This window comes from Musa acuminata, chromosome BXJ2-8, assembly GCF_036884655.1.
Source record: "Musa acuminata AAA Group cultivar baxijiao chromosome BXJ2-8, Cavendish_Baxijiao_AAA, whole genome shotgun sequence".
Classification (NCBI taxonomy): domain Eukaryota; kingdom Viridiplantae; phylum Streptophyta; class Magnoliopsida; order Zingiberales; family Musaceae; genus Musa; species Musa acuminata.
In genome coordinates, this window is record NC_088345.1 from 4807192 (window position 1) to 4827659 (window position 20468).

The 20468-nt window shown below is 39.4% G+C and overlaps 3 protein-coding genes and 1 non-coding gene across 4 annotated transcripts; 3 read left to right on the forward strand and 1 right to left on the reverse strand.

Annotated features, from left to right (window-relative positions):
* Positions 1–757: 757 nt before the first annotated feature.
* On the forward strand, positions 758–4748 carry LOC135618823 (tubulin beta chain-like). Its single transcript, XM_065120119.1, has 3 exons — positions 758–1212; positions 3131–3400; positions 3889–4748. The coding sequence occupies exons 1-3, from the start codon at positions 819–821 to the stop codon at positions 4560–4562; spliced, it is 1338 nt and encodes a 445-aa protein (XP_064976191.1). The 5' UTR covers positions 758–818; the 3' UTR covers positions 4563–4748.
* A 790-nt stretch (positions 4749–5538) lies between these two features.
* Positions 5539–16192, forward strand: LOC103993633 (uncharacterized). Its single transcript, XM_009413768.3, has 9 exons — positions 5539–5850; positions 5930–6044; positions 6403–7346; positions 8558–10106; positions 10370–10781; positions 10908–11038; positions 12344–13173; positions 14151–14263; positions 15546–16192. The coding sequence occupies exons 1-9, from the start codon at positions 5797–5799 to the stop codon at positions 15844–15846; spliced, it is 4449 nt and encodes a 1482-aa protein (XP_009412043.2). The 5' UTR covers positions 5539–5796; the 3' UTR covers positions 15847–16192.
* A 771-nt stretch (positions 16193–16963) lies between these two features.
* TRNAR-CCG (transfer RNA arginine (anticodon CCG)) lies at positions 16964–17036 on the reverse strand. Its single transcript has one exon. It is a non-coding gene; the product is annotated as a tRNA-Arg (tRNA).
* A 106-nt stretch (positions 17037–17142) lies between these two features.
* On the forward strand, positions 17143–19578 carry LOC135618824 (pentatricopeptide repeat-containing protein At4g20770-like). Its single transcript, XM_065120121.1, has one exon. The coding sequence runs from the start codon at positions 17148–17150 to the stop codon at positions 19518–19520; it is 2373 nt and encodes a 790-aa protein (XP_064976193.1). The 5' UTR covers positions 17143–17147; the 3' UTR covers positions 19521–19578.
* The last annotated feature ends 890 nt before the right edge of the window (positions 19579–20468 follow it).

Here is a 20468-nt window from a genome sequence, read left to right on the forward strand (position 1 = left end):
TAGACATATAAGATAAATTAGACTCTTATTGTCTTCTCTTTATATCTTTCACGAGACCACTGTAAATGATAAAATAGAGATTAATATAAATTAAAAATAAAATCTTATAGGATGCATAGTCTAAGAAGATATTATTTATTAACAGGTGAGAAAAAAAAAATAATTAGGAGAGTCAGGAGATCACCTCTAAAAAAATTTATCATAAATGAATTTTCTTTCCTCAGTCTTCTCTGTCATAAATTTTGAGACACGACGAACTCCATTTACTTGATCTAGCCTTTGACGGAATCAACGACCGTGGTCCCCGTTGAAAATGTCATATCGGATCCATGTCACGAGCCGGAGGAGGCAGGACTTAGTACACGACACACACACACGAGGGAATCTTAGGTGGGATGCCTCCCATCACCTAAACCCAGTCCTAGTTAACCTACCAGGCTTGCGGTCAACATCGAGAACAGCTCACGAAGGACCCCAACCAACCATCGCTTTCCATCCAACTGTAGCAGACGATCGGTGACAGCTCAGCCGCGCCAGCTCGACGTGTCAGTTAGCTTTACGTCACAACCACGCGTCGTTCCGCGTCTCAGCCGCATCTGTGCCGTCCGATGAGCATCTTATGATGACTCTCTGACGTGTAACGTGATCTAAGTAACGGCGGAGGAGAGGCACCGTCGTAGGGTTCCTTACAGCCGGTAAGCGTACCGGTCATGAGGAGATCAACCACCCTTACATAAAGGGTCGGCCTTTTCATTCGTCCCCGGCAATCGGAGACCCTAACCCTAGAAGAGATTTGGTGGGCGGAAGAGGAGAAGAAGATGAGGGAGATCCTTCACATCCAGGGCGGGCAGTGCGGGAACCAGGTCGGGGCCAAATTCTGGGAGGTTATATGCGACGAGCACGGCATCGATGGCACCGGGAAGTACTCCGGCGACTCGGACCTTCAACTCGAGCGGATCAATGTATACTTCAACGAAGCCAGTGGTGGCCGGTACGTCCCCCGCGCCGTGCTTATGGATCTTGAGCCCGGTACCATGGACTCTGTCAGATCCGGTCCGTTCGGCCAGGTCTTCCGGCCTGACAACTTCGTCTTCGGCCAGTCCGGTGCCGGGAACAACTGGGCCAAAGGTCACTACACTGAGGGTGCCGAGCTCATCGACTCGGTCCTCGATGTGGTGAGGAAAGAAGCAGAGAACTGCGACTGCTTGCAGGGTATGATCTTGTCTTTTCGAAATCGGTCTAATTATTCATAGAAAGGTTATTTGAATGGGAATTTCTGACAATTTATGCAGAGCATCGGTTGATATGTTGAGCTGTCCTTCATTATTTAGATCGTTCAGACATAGATCGATTTCTTGAGACTCTACTCTTTAATTGACTTGCATTTTGTTACATAGTGACACGGTGAATTTGGAATTACCTGTTTGAGTGAAATGGGGATCATGGCCTGCATTCTTCAGTTTTGTAAATCAAGAGGGTTTTGAGCTTTGATATGACAAATATAAATATACTATGTGGCCATTTTTTTACTTCTTTGTATTTCCTGTACTTCTGGAATTTGTGAGACTTTTTCAGTAAATAATTCTTAGGATTTTGTATTATACTCCTATTCTTTTACATGATAACGTGAAAAGAAACCGCACATATATGTGACTCATTCCTTGACCAATTGGTGATTATGTCTGCTACTCTCTGTTATGTCTTTACATATTGTCTTGACAGTCATGTCTTTAAATATTGTGAATTATCAATGTTAAGCATTTATATATGGGGCATTTATGTTTTTGCATCGTGAACATGAGTTATAAGGTGAGACTTTTGAAACACTGTGGTAATTTTCTAACAATGTTAAAGATCATCACATGTTACATGTTGGAAAAGAAAAAAAAGAAAAAAATAACAACATTGAAAGGTCCATCTTAACTCTCCATGTGATTTGATGGGTTTAACCTCCACCAGCATCTTCATTTCTACCAAACGACAATGATGATAACTGGCAAATATATAGAGGTTTCTCTTCTTTTTGTTTGTGATTCAACATGTGAACTGAGTCCTAATTCTGGTAATTGATTGTGCAAGTTATTGTGTTATCATGTGGTTGACTAGAACTTAGCATGGCTTTATGTGCCTTGTTGCTTTAAGAAGTTAATGACAATTTTTAGATTGATAAACAGGGTCTTATGTTGATCTAGTTCAGAACATCTTGACTGATTTGGTGTACAATTATCTGCATTTTTGAATGTTTAGAACTTAGAATGGCTTTAAGAATCGACTGGTACACATAGTAAATCAAGCTTCTGTATCGAATGTGTTTACCTAAATGGTGTATTCTTGTACTGAGTTTGCTGACCTTGTTCTTTATTCATATTTCATATGCTTGAACTGTAGTCATGTGATTTTGGCCAATATGAGTTAATGATCAGCCCGGAGAATCATTAGACTAATTTCTTTGTTTCTTGGTCGGTTGGTTGAGCAAGTTGTTTTGGCTGTCTCCATATTGTGTGGAAACTGAATTTTCAGCTAAAAATAGTTGGTCATTTAAATGCCTGGAGTTTGCTGGGTACATGTGGATCTACTTTTTTTTTTCGATGGGAAAGTAACTTTGCTAGGAAAACTGGTTATTTGTTTCAGTGATTTGGTCAATGTCAGTAGAATACAAGATCAATCAAAATTTCATGTTGCTGTTTAGTGTTAGCAAATTTACATCCTCATTGATTGTCACACTTCTGTTTGCAGAAACATTAGGGAAATAAAGAAAGTGAACAGTCCAAAGATTGAGTACATTCCAGAACCAAATGCAGATAGTTGATAATTTTGCTTGGATGTTTGTTGATAAAATTTGAGCATTGGTTTCTTTAGTAATGAGTGATAAAAATATTTTCAAAGCTTGCTGGTGTTTATGTTATCATGGTTTCCTTAGATTTATTTGATCTCAGCTATAGAAATAAAATATAGTGTTGTAGCTTTCCAAGTTTTTGAGAAGTTCTGATCTCAGCTATAGAAATAGAATATATATGTCGAATATTCAATGTTTTTCATACTTATGTTCATGTGGTATTCTATGTTGCTAATGTTGCAAGCAGATCTGCAAATCATTTTTTAATCTTTAATGTCTTTTGTGGTTCTCCAGGCTTTCAAGTGTGCCACTCTTTGGGAGGTGGAACTGGGTCGGGCATGGGCACCCTTCTTATCTCGAAGATCAGGGAGGAATACCCCGATAGAATGATGCTGACTTTCTCTGTTTTTCCATCACCAAAGGTGTCTGATACAGTTGTGGAGCCATACAATGCTACCCTCTCAGTTCATCAACTTGTTGAGAATGCTGATGAGTGTATGGTCCTTGACAACGAAGCACTATATGATATTTGCTTTCGCACTTTGAAGCTTTCAAACCCATCCTGTGAGTATTTTTGCATCATCATTTATTATTTTTTCTGCTTGTTGGTGATTTTATTGTTGATGACTACAGAGAAGATGTTGACACCTTAATGCTCTTCTTATTTTTAACTGAGATTAAGCATGTAATGCTTTGAACCTCCGAAGATAAATGAAGATTTTATTTGCCAAGAACAATATATAATCCCAATCTTTTCCATGCATGTTTCAGTCTGATTGATTTCTTCACTCAATTTTCCTATTTTCTGTTTCATTTCTGATGCAATCTGTCTTGTACTTAGATATGCCATTTTCTGTCCGTTCATCAAAAAGTTTGTATGTAAGGTTGTCATGTAAGCCTGTATTTCCACTCCATTTTGCTTCTTGAATCTAACGTTAGATGAATCAATATTTCTAAGTTTGAAAACTTTTCCAATTTACACAAGTTTCCATTCTGATTGTTGCTTTAACATTGCTCATTGTGTGATTGTTTGATGTTCCGTAATATTTCAGTTGGAGATCTCAATCACCTAATCTCTGCTACAATGAGTGGCGTCACGTGCTGCCTTAGGTTCCCCGGGCAGCTTAACTCTGACCTTCGGAAGCTTGCTGTAAACCTCATCCCTTTCCCTCGCCTCCACTTCTTTATGGTAGGCTTTGCACCCCTGACCTCGAGGGGTTCACAGCAGTACCGTGCCCTCACTGTACCTGAATTGACCCAACAAATGTGGGATGCCAAGAACATGATGTGTGCTGCCGATCCTCGCCATGGCCGTTACTTAACTGCCTCGGCCATGTTCCGTGGGAAGATGAGCACAAAGGAAGTGGATGAGCAGATGCTTAACGTTCAGAACAAGAACTCTTCCTACTTTGTGGAGTGGATACCAAACAATGTCAAGTCGAGCGTGTGTGACATCCCACCCAGGGGGCTCAAGATGGCTTCCACCTTTGTAGGGAACTCAACTTCCATCCAAGAGATGTTCAGGAGGGTCAGCGAGCAGTTCACAGCCATGTTCAGGAGGAAGGCTTTCTTACACTGGTACACCGGAGAGGGTATGGACGAGATGGAATTCACGGAGGCTGAGAGCAACATGAATGATCTCGTGGCCGAGTACCAGCAGTATCAAGATGCAACAGCAGATGAAGAGGAGTACGAGGAAGAGGAAGACGAAGAGTTGGCCGACTGAGACATTTCTACCACAAGAAATGTTTGCTTTGCCTTTACCGATTTCGCATGAGAGGGATTGGCTTCTATAACTAGACATGTCCTCTGTTTGTATGGTTTATAATCTTATCTTGTATGTGATATGTTGTGACATGCAAAGCTTGAACTTGAGAATGGTTTACCCCAAGTAATATTTTTCTCTTGATGATCTCTTGAGAAGAACTGGGACTTGTCGTACTTCACAGGGTTGGGGCATTATATATGCTTGAGTAGTTGTCTCTCTGTGCAAATCTTACAGGATCGCGAGAGATTTAATTATAGCGTGACTTGCGTGTCACACTATCCCTTCTATTTTCTTTTTCAATTAAATTAAAATTCAAACTCTCACTCACAAGATTCGATTCAGAACCCATTTGTTGATTTTTCTTTAATGCATGCACTTGGTTTTGTTTGTTATCAATGGATGTGCATTCGAACATCCCTACTAATTTGACTCAATTGGATGGTTTGGACATCCAGATATGTTTAATTACTTGCCATATCCTGTCAAGAATCATTATCGATGCCTAGTTTTACTTAATTAGACGGCTTGTAAATCCAAACGTGTTTTACCACTTACCATAACCCGTAGGACAATACTATATTAGCTTGCTGAATAGTTAATTTTTCATTCGATTTATCTTTAGAAATTTCATTATGTAAATTCTTTTTGGGGTTAATTTTCCATAAACACATAACACATAATATACATTTTTCAGTGTGTTCCTATCGGACTGCCATTACGTCGGTTGGAAGTCTGGTGAGGTTATATCGGATCGGGCATGGGTGGAATTCCAAGTCACCCAAGCACACCCTAAAGGATCGGATGCAAATCGGATCGCGATCCATCAATGCCCATCGGATGTATCGTTTCCACCAATGTATGTGGCACTCACGTGACTAGCACGTGCAAGGAGACCCTATTTTTAAGTGTGGCTTCGCCGGTAGGATTCACTCTGAAGCCCGACCGACCGTCTTCGGCGTCGAAACCCGCACTGCCACTAAAACCCTAAAACGAAACCGTTTTCTTCTTCACCCCCAAATCCAGTCCTAAACCCTGCCCTTGACCTCGATCCGGTCCCCATCCCTGCTCCTCCCCCTTCTCCCATGGCGGCGGAGGTAGCCTCGGATACCGTAATGAAGTTGTAATCTCCGACCCCTTAAAACCCTAGCCGTGAGCTCGAACCCGTCTTCCTCACCCGTTCTCCCCTTCTACGATGGCGGCGGACGTAGCCTCGGATTCCGATCCCCTGAATCCGTGCTGTGCCAAGGTGAAGTCTCGGTTCCACCCTATTTTCTTTCTTGCTCGTGTTTTGCTGTCGAGGTTTCTGATGTTATTCCTGTTTGCAGCTTAGGCAAAAGTTCTTGAAGTTGGAGGGAAGCAGGAACGCTCTCCGGCAAGCCGTGCAGATCCTCGAGCAGCAGCTTAATAAGCTTGAAAGCGAGAATGCGAATCTCAAAAAGGGTATTTGACCTCATTCTTTCTCACGTTGTTGATTTGCTAATGCTCTGTCTCAACTGCGCTTGGACGAGGCATGTATGCTCATATTGCGCTGTTATCAGGCCATAGCGTCCATATAGTCTGTGCCCATATGCGCACGTCCTATATGTGCATGCAAGATTGCATCTTTTACTGATGTTTCGTTGGTTGGTACTTTGCTTTATAAATTCAGTACCGTGCCTGTCAGTGGAGTGCATATCTATGCCTAAAATTAAATATCTTTATTTGGGCTCTCTTTATGCTAAAACTGAGTTTTGCATTTTTCCTCACTTGTTGAACCAAGAGGATTTGTTACATTTAGTGTTTTTTTTTTTCTATCCAGTAAATCGGGAAGAGAATGCAGAGTTTCATAAAAGGTCAAAGGAAGAAGAATCAAGTATCATACATACATTGGAGAAACAGATTAATGAATTGAAGTCTGAGATAAGTGCTTTTCAACAAATGGAAACCAAAGATCACAGTAACTCACTGGACGCTCATATTGCTGAAAGGGATGCAGAGATAAAGATGCTGAAAGAGTGTCTTGTTAAAGAGAAAATGAGAGGTGATGCCGAGAAAAAGAAGGCTGAAATAGCGACGAAGAAAGCTGCAGATGCAAAGAAGTTGCTGGATATGGAGAAGAGTAAATGTGATGATGCAAGGAAGCTTGCTAATGCTGATAAAAAGAAAGCTGAGGAAGTTAGACTTTCTTTGGAAAAATTTAAAACTGAAGTCAATGAAGCCAGGGCCAAATTAGTGGCAGAAAGAACCAAAGCGCATGAATTTGATAAATTAATTGAAGAAGAAAAGCAGAAGACTATTATGGAAAAGAAGCGTGCGGAGTTAGAGAGGACAAAAGCTGAAGAGCTAAGTAAGATTTTGGAAGTGCAACGTAGAGAGGCAAGGGACGATAAGGTCCGTGTAGAACATATGAAGCAAATGCTGGAGGATGAGAAGCAACACAAAGAGAACTTACAAAGGAAGTTAGTTGAGATTCTTTCGGAACGAGAAGCTGCAAGCGGCTGTCTATGTTCTCGGGATAAGAAATTAAAGGGTGACACAAGCGCCAAACCTGCTGTTGTGAAAACCCTGAAAGAACAACTAAAGTTTGCAAAGAAGCAACTAAAGTATGCTAAAAGAATGACTAAGCTTGAAAAGATGGAGAAAAAGCTTATCAGCCAGCAATTTCATCTATTGAAGCAGGAGTTTATCCAACTCTCATGCCACCTGAAGATGCTCGGTGATCAAATATCTCACGTAACTGAAGGTACACATAGCCTTGGAAAGGTTTGTAATCAGTTTCTTCTTTGTGCTTCGTATGCTTATATTGTGGTTGCTTTTGTTACTTCAACAAGGTTTTGCTTGCATTTTCTTGATGTTGTGGCCATCATTCTGTTATTTTGCTGATGCTAGAAACTTAGAGACACCATGTTGATTATGTCTGTTTCCATGATTGTGAAGTTAGCGAACAAAAGCTCCATTTGATGCTAACATGCATAAAGTTACCAGATTAGTATGCATCAAAGGTTCATGTGATGTTTGTTTTTATTTTTCAATCTCAAATTTACCGATAATTGAATATCTTTATTTGCATTCAACGCCATGCCTTAAGTTATCCTTGGATTCTAAATTCTATGTGGATAAAGTTGTGTGCTTACATTTCAGGAACTTTTTATCCTCATGAAGCTCAGGTTGGCTTTTGGTTTGCAATGAATGTGTAACTTGATGCTTCTTAAATATTGCAGGTGACTCGTGATCCAGGAACTTGTTTATTGGGTATTCCAGGCTTCAAAATGTCCACATGTTGGCTAGCGATGCATAACTGTATTAGTATTCGAACTGAGTCAAATGTGCTCTACTAAAACTGATCATAAGTTGCATTTTTGAAGTTTAATGGACATATCCTGCAAACCTCTTGAGTATGTTCACATAATTTGTGGCAAATGTAGTCCATTACTAGGGAATCAGGTCCCTTTCTCATTTCATTGATTACCTTTTTTTCCTGCATCTTAAGGAGGAAAAATATCTCAACAAACTGCCATATGTCTATTATGAACTTTCCTGTTATGTTGGATTTGTAAAATTTTGGAGATCTCTAGCCTCTGTAATGCCTCTAAAAACATTGGTAAAAAATTGTAAAGCCAAGGCTAAATAATAGCAAATGCTGGTCAAATCCAAGGGATAAAAATGTTCTCTTTGCCATTAGGAACCGACTACAGGATGTCCATAGAGCGATCTTGTTATTAAGTTTATTTTACAGAATTTTTGTTTCTCACTTGAATCCAATTTTGCTGAGGAAAATCTATTCAAACATCACATGTTCTGTATTGTTCTTTTGTTTGGAATGTTTGGTACCCTGAGCCTTTGAGTGGTCAATCATTAACATTGTATAGTTTTTTTTTCTTCTTTTGTGTTGGACTTATAATTGATATTGCTTTATCCTTTGCACAAAAAATTATCTCTTTCTATCATTCTAAATGCTTAATGAACTTCTACAGATTGAGGATCCTTTGAGATACAATTTGCAAAATGTCAGCCTCGGTCTTAGGTGTTCGGAGAGAGATTTTCAACTGGGAAACTGTTGCTGCAAGGGTTCATTTCAGATTCCTGGTTCAACGAGAGAATTGTCTTGCTTCGCTGCATCTGGACGACAGCATGCAAGAAAAATCACAGGTACTAAATCTGAAGTGGACCCTCTGACTAGAGATTCCAGTAGAAACAGGCCACAGAGTTCTACAGTCTGTTCCACTTCCACAATTTGTCCTGATAGAGAGTTGATGGGCTCACAGGCAATTGATGCTACATTCCTGGCGACATCATCTAAACTGGCGGAAGGCTTCTCAAGTCATGGACTGATCATCCCAAATGTACCACGTGCAGATGCTGAGCATGTACATAATAAAATGACTGCATCTGAAGCAAAAAAAACAGATAGAAGTTGCATTAAAAAAAAAACACATAGGAGTGGATCTGTTTATGAAGGAAACAAATTCACAGATAAGATACAAGTTTGTGGTGGTGGGAAGAAAAGGAAGATACATGATCCAATGGCATCTATTACATCATTCTGTGATAAGGACAATCAAGTACAATTGGTAGAGAGACATTTTTCAGGGAAAAATCTGATGAGAACTAAAGGTGCCCCCCTCAAAGAAATTTGCCACCAGAATAGTGGAATGTCTAAGATCATTAATGCTTCAAGAGGTTTACGTACTGAAATGCATGGGAGTTTCATGTCTGCTGAAGATTGGCAGGGAATTACACATCTGCAACCTTCTAGTCAAGTTCGAAAGGATGAAATTGATATTGATTGTTCCATGCCACCATGCTTCCCATGTAAATCGAAAATTAGTGAAAATAATCCTTTAAACATAATAGAGGAGATTCCTGCTGTTAGCAATGATCAAGCTGATTTAGTTTTCCTTGAGAATGGAACTCGTGAGGATTGTATGAAGCTACTGATGTTGGATGATGTCGATGATGAGAGAAGATACAGGGAAGCAATTGAAAGACCTCTTTCACCTACTTTGCCTGTAATAAAGTGTTCTGTCGTTGGGTTGAAAGGAGAGGACCATTCTCACTATTTGATCAAGGAACTTTTCAGAGAGCCTACAAATGACAAAGACACTTTTGAGACCTATCACTGCTTTGATGTCATTAATGGGGAAATCAATTCAAACAAGTTCGAGCTTGTAATGCCAACACCTCCCGTATTGAAAGATAATGTAGGTTCTGTTCATGCATCTGAAGAATCAGAACTTAATAATGCACGTACATTTATGAGAGACTTAAACAAACATGAGGAGCTGAATAATTTTGGACATAACCATGAGAATAATATATCTTCAGGTGCTGGAAAGGGATTTGATATGAGGGATATAGATGTCACAATGAACACTACTGACTTCCCGCCATCTATCATGAAGTTGCGAGAAAATTTACAAGCTGAGCCTATTGTCCATCATGTTATTGATCCATATGTTGCTTCTGCTTTAAATGTTGGGAGCAATGCTTCAACAAAGGAGAATGACCAACATTTGGCATCAGGTAATTTTAGTTGTATTGCAAGTAAATCACTTCTATTAGTAAAAGGACATATATATCTTTGTGAACTTATGATGCCCCAAATGCAGGCTTATTTGATGATCAGGTTAATGATATAATGAAAGAACATGATAACCATCATGCTAAAAAGAAATCATTGGTTATTGATAAGTTGTATAACATCTTGCAGCTGACTTGTATGGCTTTGCTAGGGATGTAGGATGATTTTTAAACTGAATAGATCCTGATATACTCACAAACTGTAGGAAATGACTCTGTTGGTGGTGAAAAATCTTCTCAAACTGGCTGTCATCAAACATCAAATCCTGGTCAAATAGTAAGAAGTGAAAGTTATGTTCATTTATCTGCCAAACAGGAGTTAGTAAATCCACTTGGAGGCAATGTTGGACTTGAGGAGACAACTCGGTTCTGTGATGCCTTTTCCGATACTGAGGATGAAAATAGTATATCGCATATCATTCAAGCCACAAATAACATTGCATCTGAGAAAACTGGGTGCTGTGTTGTCTTTTCACATACCAAGGATGAAGATAGCATATCACGTATCATTCAAGCTAGAAATAACCTTGCATCTAAGAACTTTGGGAGATCTCAAGTGGATTGCAATATTGTGGAAGTCCTTCACTCCTTGACATTGGAGTTGGACCTTCAATCAGAGTAAGTAATTTGATGCCACACTTATTTAAGTTTATGTTAACTTAACATTGTAGTAGTGTAAGAATTTATTTCTAACCTTTCTAGTAGATCTGTAACATGCTCTGCAATTGGCTTTTGTTTGTTCAGGGAAAAAGTATGTGTTTTCTTTTCATTGCTATTGGGCAACATTGCTGGCTCACTGTTTGCAAATTCTGGAAGTATAATGGTTGAGAATGTTTTACAGTTCACAAAATCTTTTGCAACAGAGACTAGTAAAGGTTTGCTTCTCTTGCACCTAACTGTTTGAGTTTCTGCGATTTAATTATGAAGCAGATTTTATGATTATGACTGAGTTTCAATGTAAAGCAATTCATGTGCTGCAGGCTTGTTTTCTTGATTATGATGCCTTTCCTTTTTCTTCTGTATTCTACTTTTATTCTTCAATTTTGATTATTTGTTTCCATACAATTTTTATCAATTAGGAATCTCTCATCAATGAGATTAAAAAGCTAGAAAATGGTTATTAAAATTGCATAATTATGAGAATGACATCCTTAAGTAGCTAATGCCAAATGATTCATTAGACTTTTTGTCTAACTAATGTATCAATCAACAACCTGTTAAGATGATTTCTGAAAAGAGATTGCTTTTTCGTGGCATAAGAAAATGACGCAATTTGTATAATGTACTTCCTGTACTTCACAGAGGAATTATTGTGAAAGGATGTTGGCCAATGATACTTTATATCTTGACCTAGGTGTTTCGATAAGCTGATAGATCATGTTTGTGGATGACTCCAATGTTGGTGAAACCCTCTTGAAAAAAACTAATTTTGGGAGTTGACTCACATTTGTGTAGAATCATAAGGCAAGCAATATTCCATTATTTCTGATCAGGTTATTGTGCAAGTCAATGTTCAAAGCCACATTTTGCATAAAAATTATTCCTAAGCCTTATCCCTTTTTTGCCATAGTTATTGTACTAAGCATTCTTGCATTGTGTATCAGTTTTGACTGCCGCTATATCTAGATTTTTAAGGTGTTTCTTTTGTGTGTTTCATGAAGTTTTTTCCCCCTATTTTTTCAAGTTTTATGAAATTAATTCAGCTTCTTGCAAGTCTTAGATCGAATTGCTTGTCAACTTCTCCATAGATTCTCAGTTTGGTAAATGATACATTTTCTATACATGTGCTATTTTTTGTCCTAACAAATTGTTTGTTTATCCTCTCCCTCTGTCTCTCTCAAATATGTTTGAAGTGCCTGGACTCTTTAGTCAATACATTTGTTTCGTACAGGACTAACACCGGACATACAAATTCCTTTAAAACATTGAGGCAGGTAGTGGAACCTAGAAAAAGAACCTTTCTGGCACAATTAATTCGCCAAATTCTGCTTAATATGTTTTCACTAGTTCTATGTTTCAACTGAGTTAAGAGTAGATATATCATGCCTTGGTTTTCTCATTGTATCTTGTTGGTATTAAACCTACTATAAATGGTCCAAGGAATTATCAGTTTCTTGTAGGTTGCTTGGCCGTTCCTTTTTTCAGTCAAGATTGGTAACCAACCCATACTTCTCTTGCAGTGATTTCGGATGCAACAGCTTGCCAGTATTTTTCAGAAATTTGCCAGTTAGATATCTTATTGCACCTAATTGACGATTTTCTAATAACAAGAAGGATTATGGTGTGTAATGGTATGGAGTCAGAGCAGACATGTTCTTCACCTCTATCTAGCAAATCTTATCAGTTGAATGGGCAAAACGTGAACGAGGCAGCTGCTAAAACTTATCAGCTAATAGCCGCAAGCATCTTATCGGCCTCTATTTGTGCAGTATTTGACCAAATTGGTTTTCTTCTTGAAGTTTCTTATAAAGTTCTTTGTCTGTGTAAACATGATACAAGTTGCAATTTGTTGATGCTGCACATTTTTGCTTTTGCAATTGGTGAGAAATTTTTTACCATGGAGAAATTCAATTTTCATGTGAGTGCCATAAAGTCAGTGGTTTCACTGCTTGAGAGTGGACATCATTCACTTCTGTCTTTTTGTTCAGCTTCTGATGTGGACATCTGTTTTTCACCTTGCAAGCAATGTCCTTTTTCCAAAGATGCAGTTTGTACAGAAAAAAATGTTTCCATGCTGATGGACATATTACAAGATTCTTTTGCTGGGAGTTCATCTGTGGGATATTCATTTACGTCATCATTGTACCCACTATCTGAATCCAATCCTCGAGTTAAAGAAGGTATTTGTTGTTCAAGAGAACCTGATAGTTTGGGTGGTCAGTGTGAAGCATCATGTGTGTTATTCAAGTATGGAGATCATGCAGTTGATTTTTTGAACTATATTTCCAAGAGGGCCCTTTGCTACTTCGCTGATATTGTTTCTGTTGTTGAGCTATTTGGTTGCTACATGGTACCTTTCTACTTCATCTTTTTTTTAGATTTATGTGAAGTTTGTTAATGGATTGTTTGTTTGAACATCTTTGTCATGTCTAGCCTAGAATTGTTTTATTTGCTTGATGTTAATGTGGTGAAATTATGGTTACATGACAATTTCTTGTTAGTGATTTTGTGATTCAGCTCAAGTTAGAAGTAGGAATTGATCTATTTGTTAGCAAATTGTCATTGCATGTATTTTGACCAAGAGTTTTGTTGTCTTCCATGTTAACATGTGCTGCTTAATATTTGTAATATCTTAACTTGTATTTCTATGATGAGTTTCTGCCTTTGGTTAAGTTGCTAAATGCAATCCAAGGATGTTAAACTCGCTATCCGGGCAGTAGGATCATGTGATCATATGGCCCATATCTGGCCTGGCTACTTGGGCAGGTTGCTGAAACTTAAAAATGGTGGAATCAGCCTGAGTCTCAAGTTGACTCGGTAAGGTCAATTTAGGGTTTGCATTGGTGGTCTGATATGCTCAAAGGAGATCATATGTAGGCGAGTTTGCATTGGTGATCTTAGCTTTTGTATTTGCTTTAACCAATGTATATTTAAAAGATTAGAGACTTAATTGTGGGAAGGAGATCAACTACTGAACCAACTGGAATGGACTTCGCAACATCCCGAATCTTGGATATCTTCACTTTTTATTAATTATTGTTAGTATTTTTCTATAGTAATAATTACTTATTTAGATCCTTTCACTGTGTATAAGCTTTTGGATATTTGAATATGTAAGTATTGGTATTAAACATGTTCCAGGGGCATCCAGAACACATTTTTTGAACAAATTGTTATGCATATGAAAGCTTGCATCCGTATGGTCACTTAACTTCAAAATGGTTTCTATTAATTTTCATGTTTAAATTCTGTTTCTTTTGGATGATGTAATAATTTCTAAAATTAAAAATGCTCATCAACTAAAATTTTTTCATCCTTATATTCCAGAATTGGAAATGGATATCTGACAATCTTCTTTTGCGCCTTCTGAATATGCTGGAATCATACCCACCAAATGAATTTTCAGCTGCGGTTGTTGTGCTGGTTGGGCAACTAGGAAGGTATGCTTTTTCTGTCTTACATGAGTAAATACCTGCACTCCTGACTTTGAAAATTTGACTACCAGAGTGCTTAGTTATGATAAGTAGGATTTCTTTTGTGGAATAGGAAGGATAATTATTACCATCATGACTTGTTGTCTTACTGCTGTTTGAAGAGTTGGATAAAATGCTTGTGTAGAATTAAAAATTAATAGTAGTGTCATTGACTTGTTAATAAATAGCATATATGTAGGTATAGTTGTATAGATACATATTGCTACTTCTCGACAAATTTGCTCAATGTCAAGGTTTATGTGATGCTAATAGATTTGAACAAGGACGTTTTGTCCCCCAGTGTTATGAAATTATCTATTACTTGGGGTAATGTGTTCTCATAGTTAATGCAAATTCAATGGCATCAGTTCAAAATCTATTTATTACAGGCTAATAGTTTTATTTATCGGAATGTACCATACACTAGGTCTATCAACAGACTGGTACTTGAACAGATCTGATCTAGTTTGATGAAACTAAATATGGATCGTATTTCCATCTGAAAAAACCAATTCTTGATTTCAAATGTACATTGAATTGTTGAGCTCTATAATGCATCCACTATATGATAAATCTAATCGTAAAACTATCAAGGCTTTAATTCATGTGTTTTTCTTCTTTGCTCCCTCTTCTATCCTATTGTCCCCTTGAAATCCTATCCTAATGCCTCCATCACAATTAACGACTGTAAGCAAGCAAGCTGAACCAGAAAACTCTGCCAATATTGCCACTTTTGGTCTTGGTGTCACCACCTTGTGGTTCTAGACATTCAAATCAGCTCTGATGGTAAGCCAAATCCTGGACATAGATGGCCACACCACTTAACTGCGATGACAGTCTCCAAATTAGCTTCTCTTCCATTGATGCACAGATCAGGGTTGATTTATCTTGGGTCAGTTATGACCGGATCACCTTAATTGGAGTAGACTGGATTGTGTTTGCACCTTGATTGTGGATATTAAGCCAAATGGGATCTGTTAATCTGGTTACAATACTTCCATAAACTTTATAATAATCTCATTTCTGCAACAAGTATGGAGTCATGCCTCATGAATTGGGGCGAGCTTGTGATAATAATATAAAAAAGGTGTTTTTGGGAACATCTTTAATTCGTTTTGCTTTTTGCTGTCACTATAGTCTGCATTATTCCTCCACTAAAAAGTTTTAACCATGTAATGGACTTAATTATTAATCTTGAATGAAGCTTCAACTGAAATTCTTCTGACATATGTATTTATTCGTTTTCCAGGTTTGGGGTTGATTTGGGAGGGTATCAGCAGATTGGGGTTCCACAACTGAGAAACAAGCTATCTTCTCTGCTTGATACATATGCAAAGGGAAGAAGCAACCTTCCTGATCAACTTGCTGTTGTTGGTGCTCTGGTTAATCTTCTTCCCGTTAGTTTCGAAGAAATAATCAATGGGCGCCTTGAACATCCAGTTGACAGTAGTCATTCTCACCAAATCGAACCAGTAAAGCAGTGGTTTTCTCACCTGGACAAGAAACTGCAAATTTTGGTATCAAACTTCTTTGGACATGCTGATCTATAGCAACTCTGTTTCTTCTTCCTAATCAACTTGCCGTTGTTGGCTCTCTGGTTAATCTTCTTCCCATTAGTTTCGAAGAAATAATCGACAGGCGCCTTGAACATCCAGTTGACATCAAGCAAGAAACTGCAAATTTTGGTATCAAACTTCTTTGGACATGCTGATCTATAGCAACTCTGTTTCTTCTTGTGTGTCACATGATCCATGCATTCATTCACTTAACTCATCTAAAGTGTAGTTCCTGATTTGATGAGTTTTGCTGCTTCCATTACTCCATCATAGTAACTAATTTTGATAATGCTGTACAGATATATTATTTATGCTGCTGGTAGCAGTTTTTTCCTTGGCATTCTAACATCTATTGTCACTTTGCATCATTAAAATTGTAGCTGGAGTTTTTTAGTAAAGCAAAAAACATGTGGATGTATTAATTCTTGCATGATTAACCAATCAGTTGGCCACTTTGTTGGATTCCAAAATGTATGATTAATTGCCTGATAATCACAATTTTTTAGTAAGGAAAAGTTGTCTTTGATACCATTTATAAAACATTGAATGATTTAGCAATTTTCTTTTCCAGAAGATTAAAATGTTTAATAGAAATCATAATAAAATTGCAGGAGATTGAAAAAAGTAACAAAAAATAGAAACGAAAAAAAAAATGAAGAAAAAACTAAAGCCATCCATCCATTCAGTCACCTTCTTTGCTTTAGTAAATGCATGATTAAGAGTATAATCATCAAAACTTTCTAATAAGAAAAATAATCTTTAATATCATTTAAATCACCAGCTGATATAGTAATTTTCTCTCGCTGCAGATTAAAAAGAAAGAGATAAATTAAAATGAAACTGTGGATATTGAGAAAAAGCAGAAAGGTAGTAATAAAAAATAAATAAACCAAGCAAATAAAAAAATGATTTTCCTGAAAAATCTCTTCTTTTTTTTTTTTTTTTGATTGATGCTTTCATTTTTTAATTTCTCATTTCATGTTGTTATTTTTTTCAAATACTCTAAATATTCTTCCCTACCTCTGCTGAGTTGGTTATGAATTTAGTAGCTTTGTTCTCAATACCATATAGAAAGAACAAAAAAAAAAAGATATTTGAAGAATTTTTCTAGCGATCGCGATGGGACTCGAACCCACAATCTCCCGCTCCGGAGGCGAGCGCCTTATCCATTAGGCCACGCGATCTCGAATGGTAAATTTAGCTAATTATTTTATAAGTATGTTAATATATTATGAACTGTGAAACCCCTATATATAGCTTGACGCTGTCGGCTTTGGACTGCGTGAAGAGACGGCATGAACCATGCAAGATTTGCCCACCTCGCTGACCTCCTCCATTGCTGCATCGCCAACCGGTCCCACCTCCACGGCAGAGCCGCCCACGCCCGCATCCTCTCCGCCGGCCTCTCCGCCGACACCTTCCTCTCCAACCGCCTCATCGAGCTCTACGCACGGTGCCATAGCATTGGCTACGCCGTCAACGTCTTCCGCTCCATCCCTTGCCCGAATGTCTTTTCCTGGAATGCTATTGTGTCCGCTTGCTCCAAGTCCGGGGATTTGGAGTTAGCCCATCAGCTGTTTGTGCAAATGCCTGACAAGAACGTCGTGTCCTGGAACACCATGATTGGCGCCTTGGCGCGCGGTGGGTCCGAGGAGGCAGCGTTGGACTTGTACTCTGTGATGACTAGGGAAGGATTCATCCCGACCAATTTCACCTTCGCCAGCGTCTTGAGCGCGTGTGGCAGCCTCATGGCCCTGCAGGATGGCCGCAGGTGCCACGGGATTGCTGTGAAAATTGGCCTCGATGGGAATCTATTCGTGGAGAATGCTTTGCTCGGGATGTACACAAAATGTGGGAGCTCAGGTGATGCAGTCAAAGTGTTCGACAGGATATCACATCCAAATGAGGTCTCGATCACTGCGATGATGGGCTGTATGATGCAGAGTGGTTCCATCGAGGAAGCCGTAAGATTGTTTGAGAGGATGCATAGGACCGGAATTCACATCGATCCAGTTGCTGTTTCCAGTGTGTTGTGTGCTTGTGCCAGAGCTGAAGGAGATGAGCTTGGCATTCCTCGACATCATGGGTTAGTGCTTGGCCAGTTGATACAAGCTCTTGCAGTTAAGTACGGCTTTGAATCTGATATTCATGTGGGCAATTCTCTGATTGATATGTACGCCAAGTGTGGGAACACGGATGAAGCTGAATTGCTTTTCAATACATTGCCAAATATCAATGTTGTTTCTTGGAATGTTTTGATAGCTGGATATGGTCATAAAGGTGACAGCATAAAGGCTATAGCCATGTTGAAATTGATGCAGCAACATGGTTTCGAACCGGATGAAGTCACTTACATCAGTTTGCTAGCTGCGTGTGTGAAGACAGGTGACATTGCGGCAGCACATGAGATGTTTGACAAGATAGTGGAACCTAATGTTAGGTCGTGGAATGCTATACTCTCTGGCTACTGCCAAGAGGAAAGCCATGACAGAGCAGTCGAACTATTTAGGAAGATGCAGTTTCAGAATGTGCTGCCCGATCAAACTACTTTGGCCATTATTCTAAGTTCTTGTTCGGCTTTGGGTCTTCTGGACTTTGGGAAGCAAGCGCATTCTGCCTCAATAAGAGCCATGCTTCATGTTGATGTGTTTGTTGCCAGTGGACTGGTGGATATGTACTCAAAATGTGGGCATATCAAGGTGGCAAGGCTGGTCTTCGATAGGATGACAGAGAGGGATGTTGTCAGTTGGAATGCAATGATAACTGGCTTTGCACATCATTCTCAAAACAGAGAAGCTTTTGCTGTATTCAAGCAGATGCGTCAAGATGGCATGTTCCCCACCGAATCCTCCTATGCAAGCGTGATATGCTCATGCGCTAGACTGTCGTCATTGCCTCAGGGAAGACAGATACATGCCCAAACTGCTAAAGATGGTTATGAGTTCCGTGTTTATGTCGGGAGTGCTTTGATTGATATGTATGCTAAATGTGGTAATGTAGATGAAGCACACAGGTTTTTCGATACCATGCCAACCAAGAATGTTGTTTCATGGAATGAGATGATATATGGATATGCCCAAAATGGCTATGGCAAGAGAGCCGTGGAACTCTTTGAACACATGCTGAGAACAGATGAGAAACCAAATAGTGTGACCTTCATAGCTGTTCTTGCTGCATGTAGTCATGCTGGGATGGTTGACAAGGGAATTAAAATCCTCGATACAATGGAAAAGGACCATGGAATCCAGCCACTTGCTGTTCATTACACTTGTGTGATTGATTCTCTTGGTCGTGCTGGTCGCCTTGTGGAAGCTGAAGCCTTAGTAGACAAGATGCCATGCGTAGATGATCCTGTCCTGTGGGAGGTATTGCTTAGCGCATGTGCTGTTCATGGAAATGCTACACTTGCGAAACGTGCCGCAGAGAAGCTTTTCCTGCTTGACCCCCTAAGCTCGGCTCCATACGTTCTTCTGTCCAATATATATGCTTCCCTAGGTAGATGGGATGATGCATCTGCTGTTAGGGCATTGATGAATGGTCGAGGGGTGGCGAAGGATCGTGGTTACAGCTGGATAGACAATAAGAATGGTGTTCGTGCATTCATGGTAGACGATGATCTATGGATGGTCAATGCTGAGAAACAAGCATCAGTTCATGGTGCAAATTGATGTGAAACTGAAGTTTCTTACTGTGACTTCAGCATTTAAACTGAAGTTGTAGTCTGCATGTTGAAATTTGGTTTCTGAAGGAATTGCGATCTCTTCCAGCAGCGGCATTGCGATTTCATCTTGAGCTGAGATTCCACAAGCAGGCTTGGGATTCTGATCCTTGGAGAAGAGGAGTTGCTCAACTTGCATAGATGCCTACATTTTGAATGGAGAAACTTCTTTCAAGAATCTGATGAGCATGGGAGAAGAGATATCAGCAGCAAATTGTGAGATGAACACTGGATTTCCAAGGCCTTCTGCAACACAAGGAGCATGAATTGGTTTTCTAGCATGAGATGTTATATGTCGACGTCCATCCCTCGATCCATTGGAGGAACTCTTCCCAGCATCGACTGCGTTTCTCAGTGGCAATGATTTGGAGGAACTCAAGCAAGAAAGGGACATCGATGGACATCATCCATGCCAAAAGTCTCCCCATTGAACTTGAGGTACCTGCACGTGATCCAGGTATTGACATCAGACTTTCTGGTTATTAGATGACTTCTGATCTTGAAGTTGAAGCTCAAGCTTGATGAATATGTTGACGTCGTGTTGGAATGTAGCACCTGGTAGCTGGCTTTGCATTCATTTGGCTGCAGCAAGCTTGTGCCGTTCCATATCGTGAAGCTCTTCTCGTCGATGGTGACGATTCGAGGAATTCAAGCTTACGAGGACTCTCTGCATCCCTTTGTTCGCCGTCCTCTGGTCCGGCGCACCATTTCATCAAACATCTCATCTGCAAATACGTTTATCGCGCTCGTGTGTCTGGCCTACGTGTCCCGTGAAAGATGCTCCATCGACGACAGTGGGCCACGTCAGCCATGGTTCTTCTCATGGTTTTGATAAGCCATGCAGGTTACCACCACTACCGCCGTGTCACCGGCCAAATCAATGGCGTTTTCCGAATCT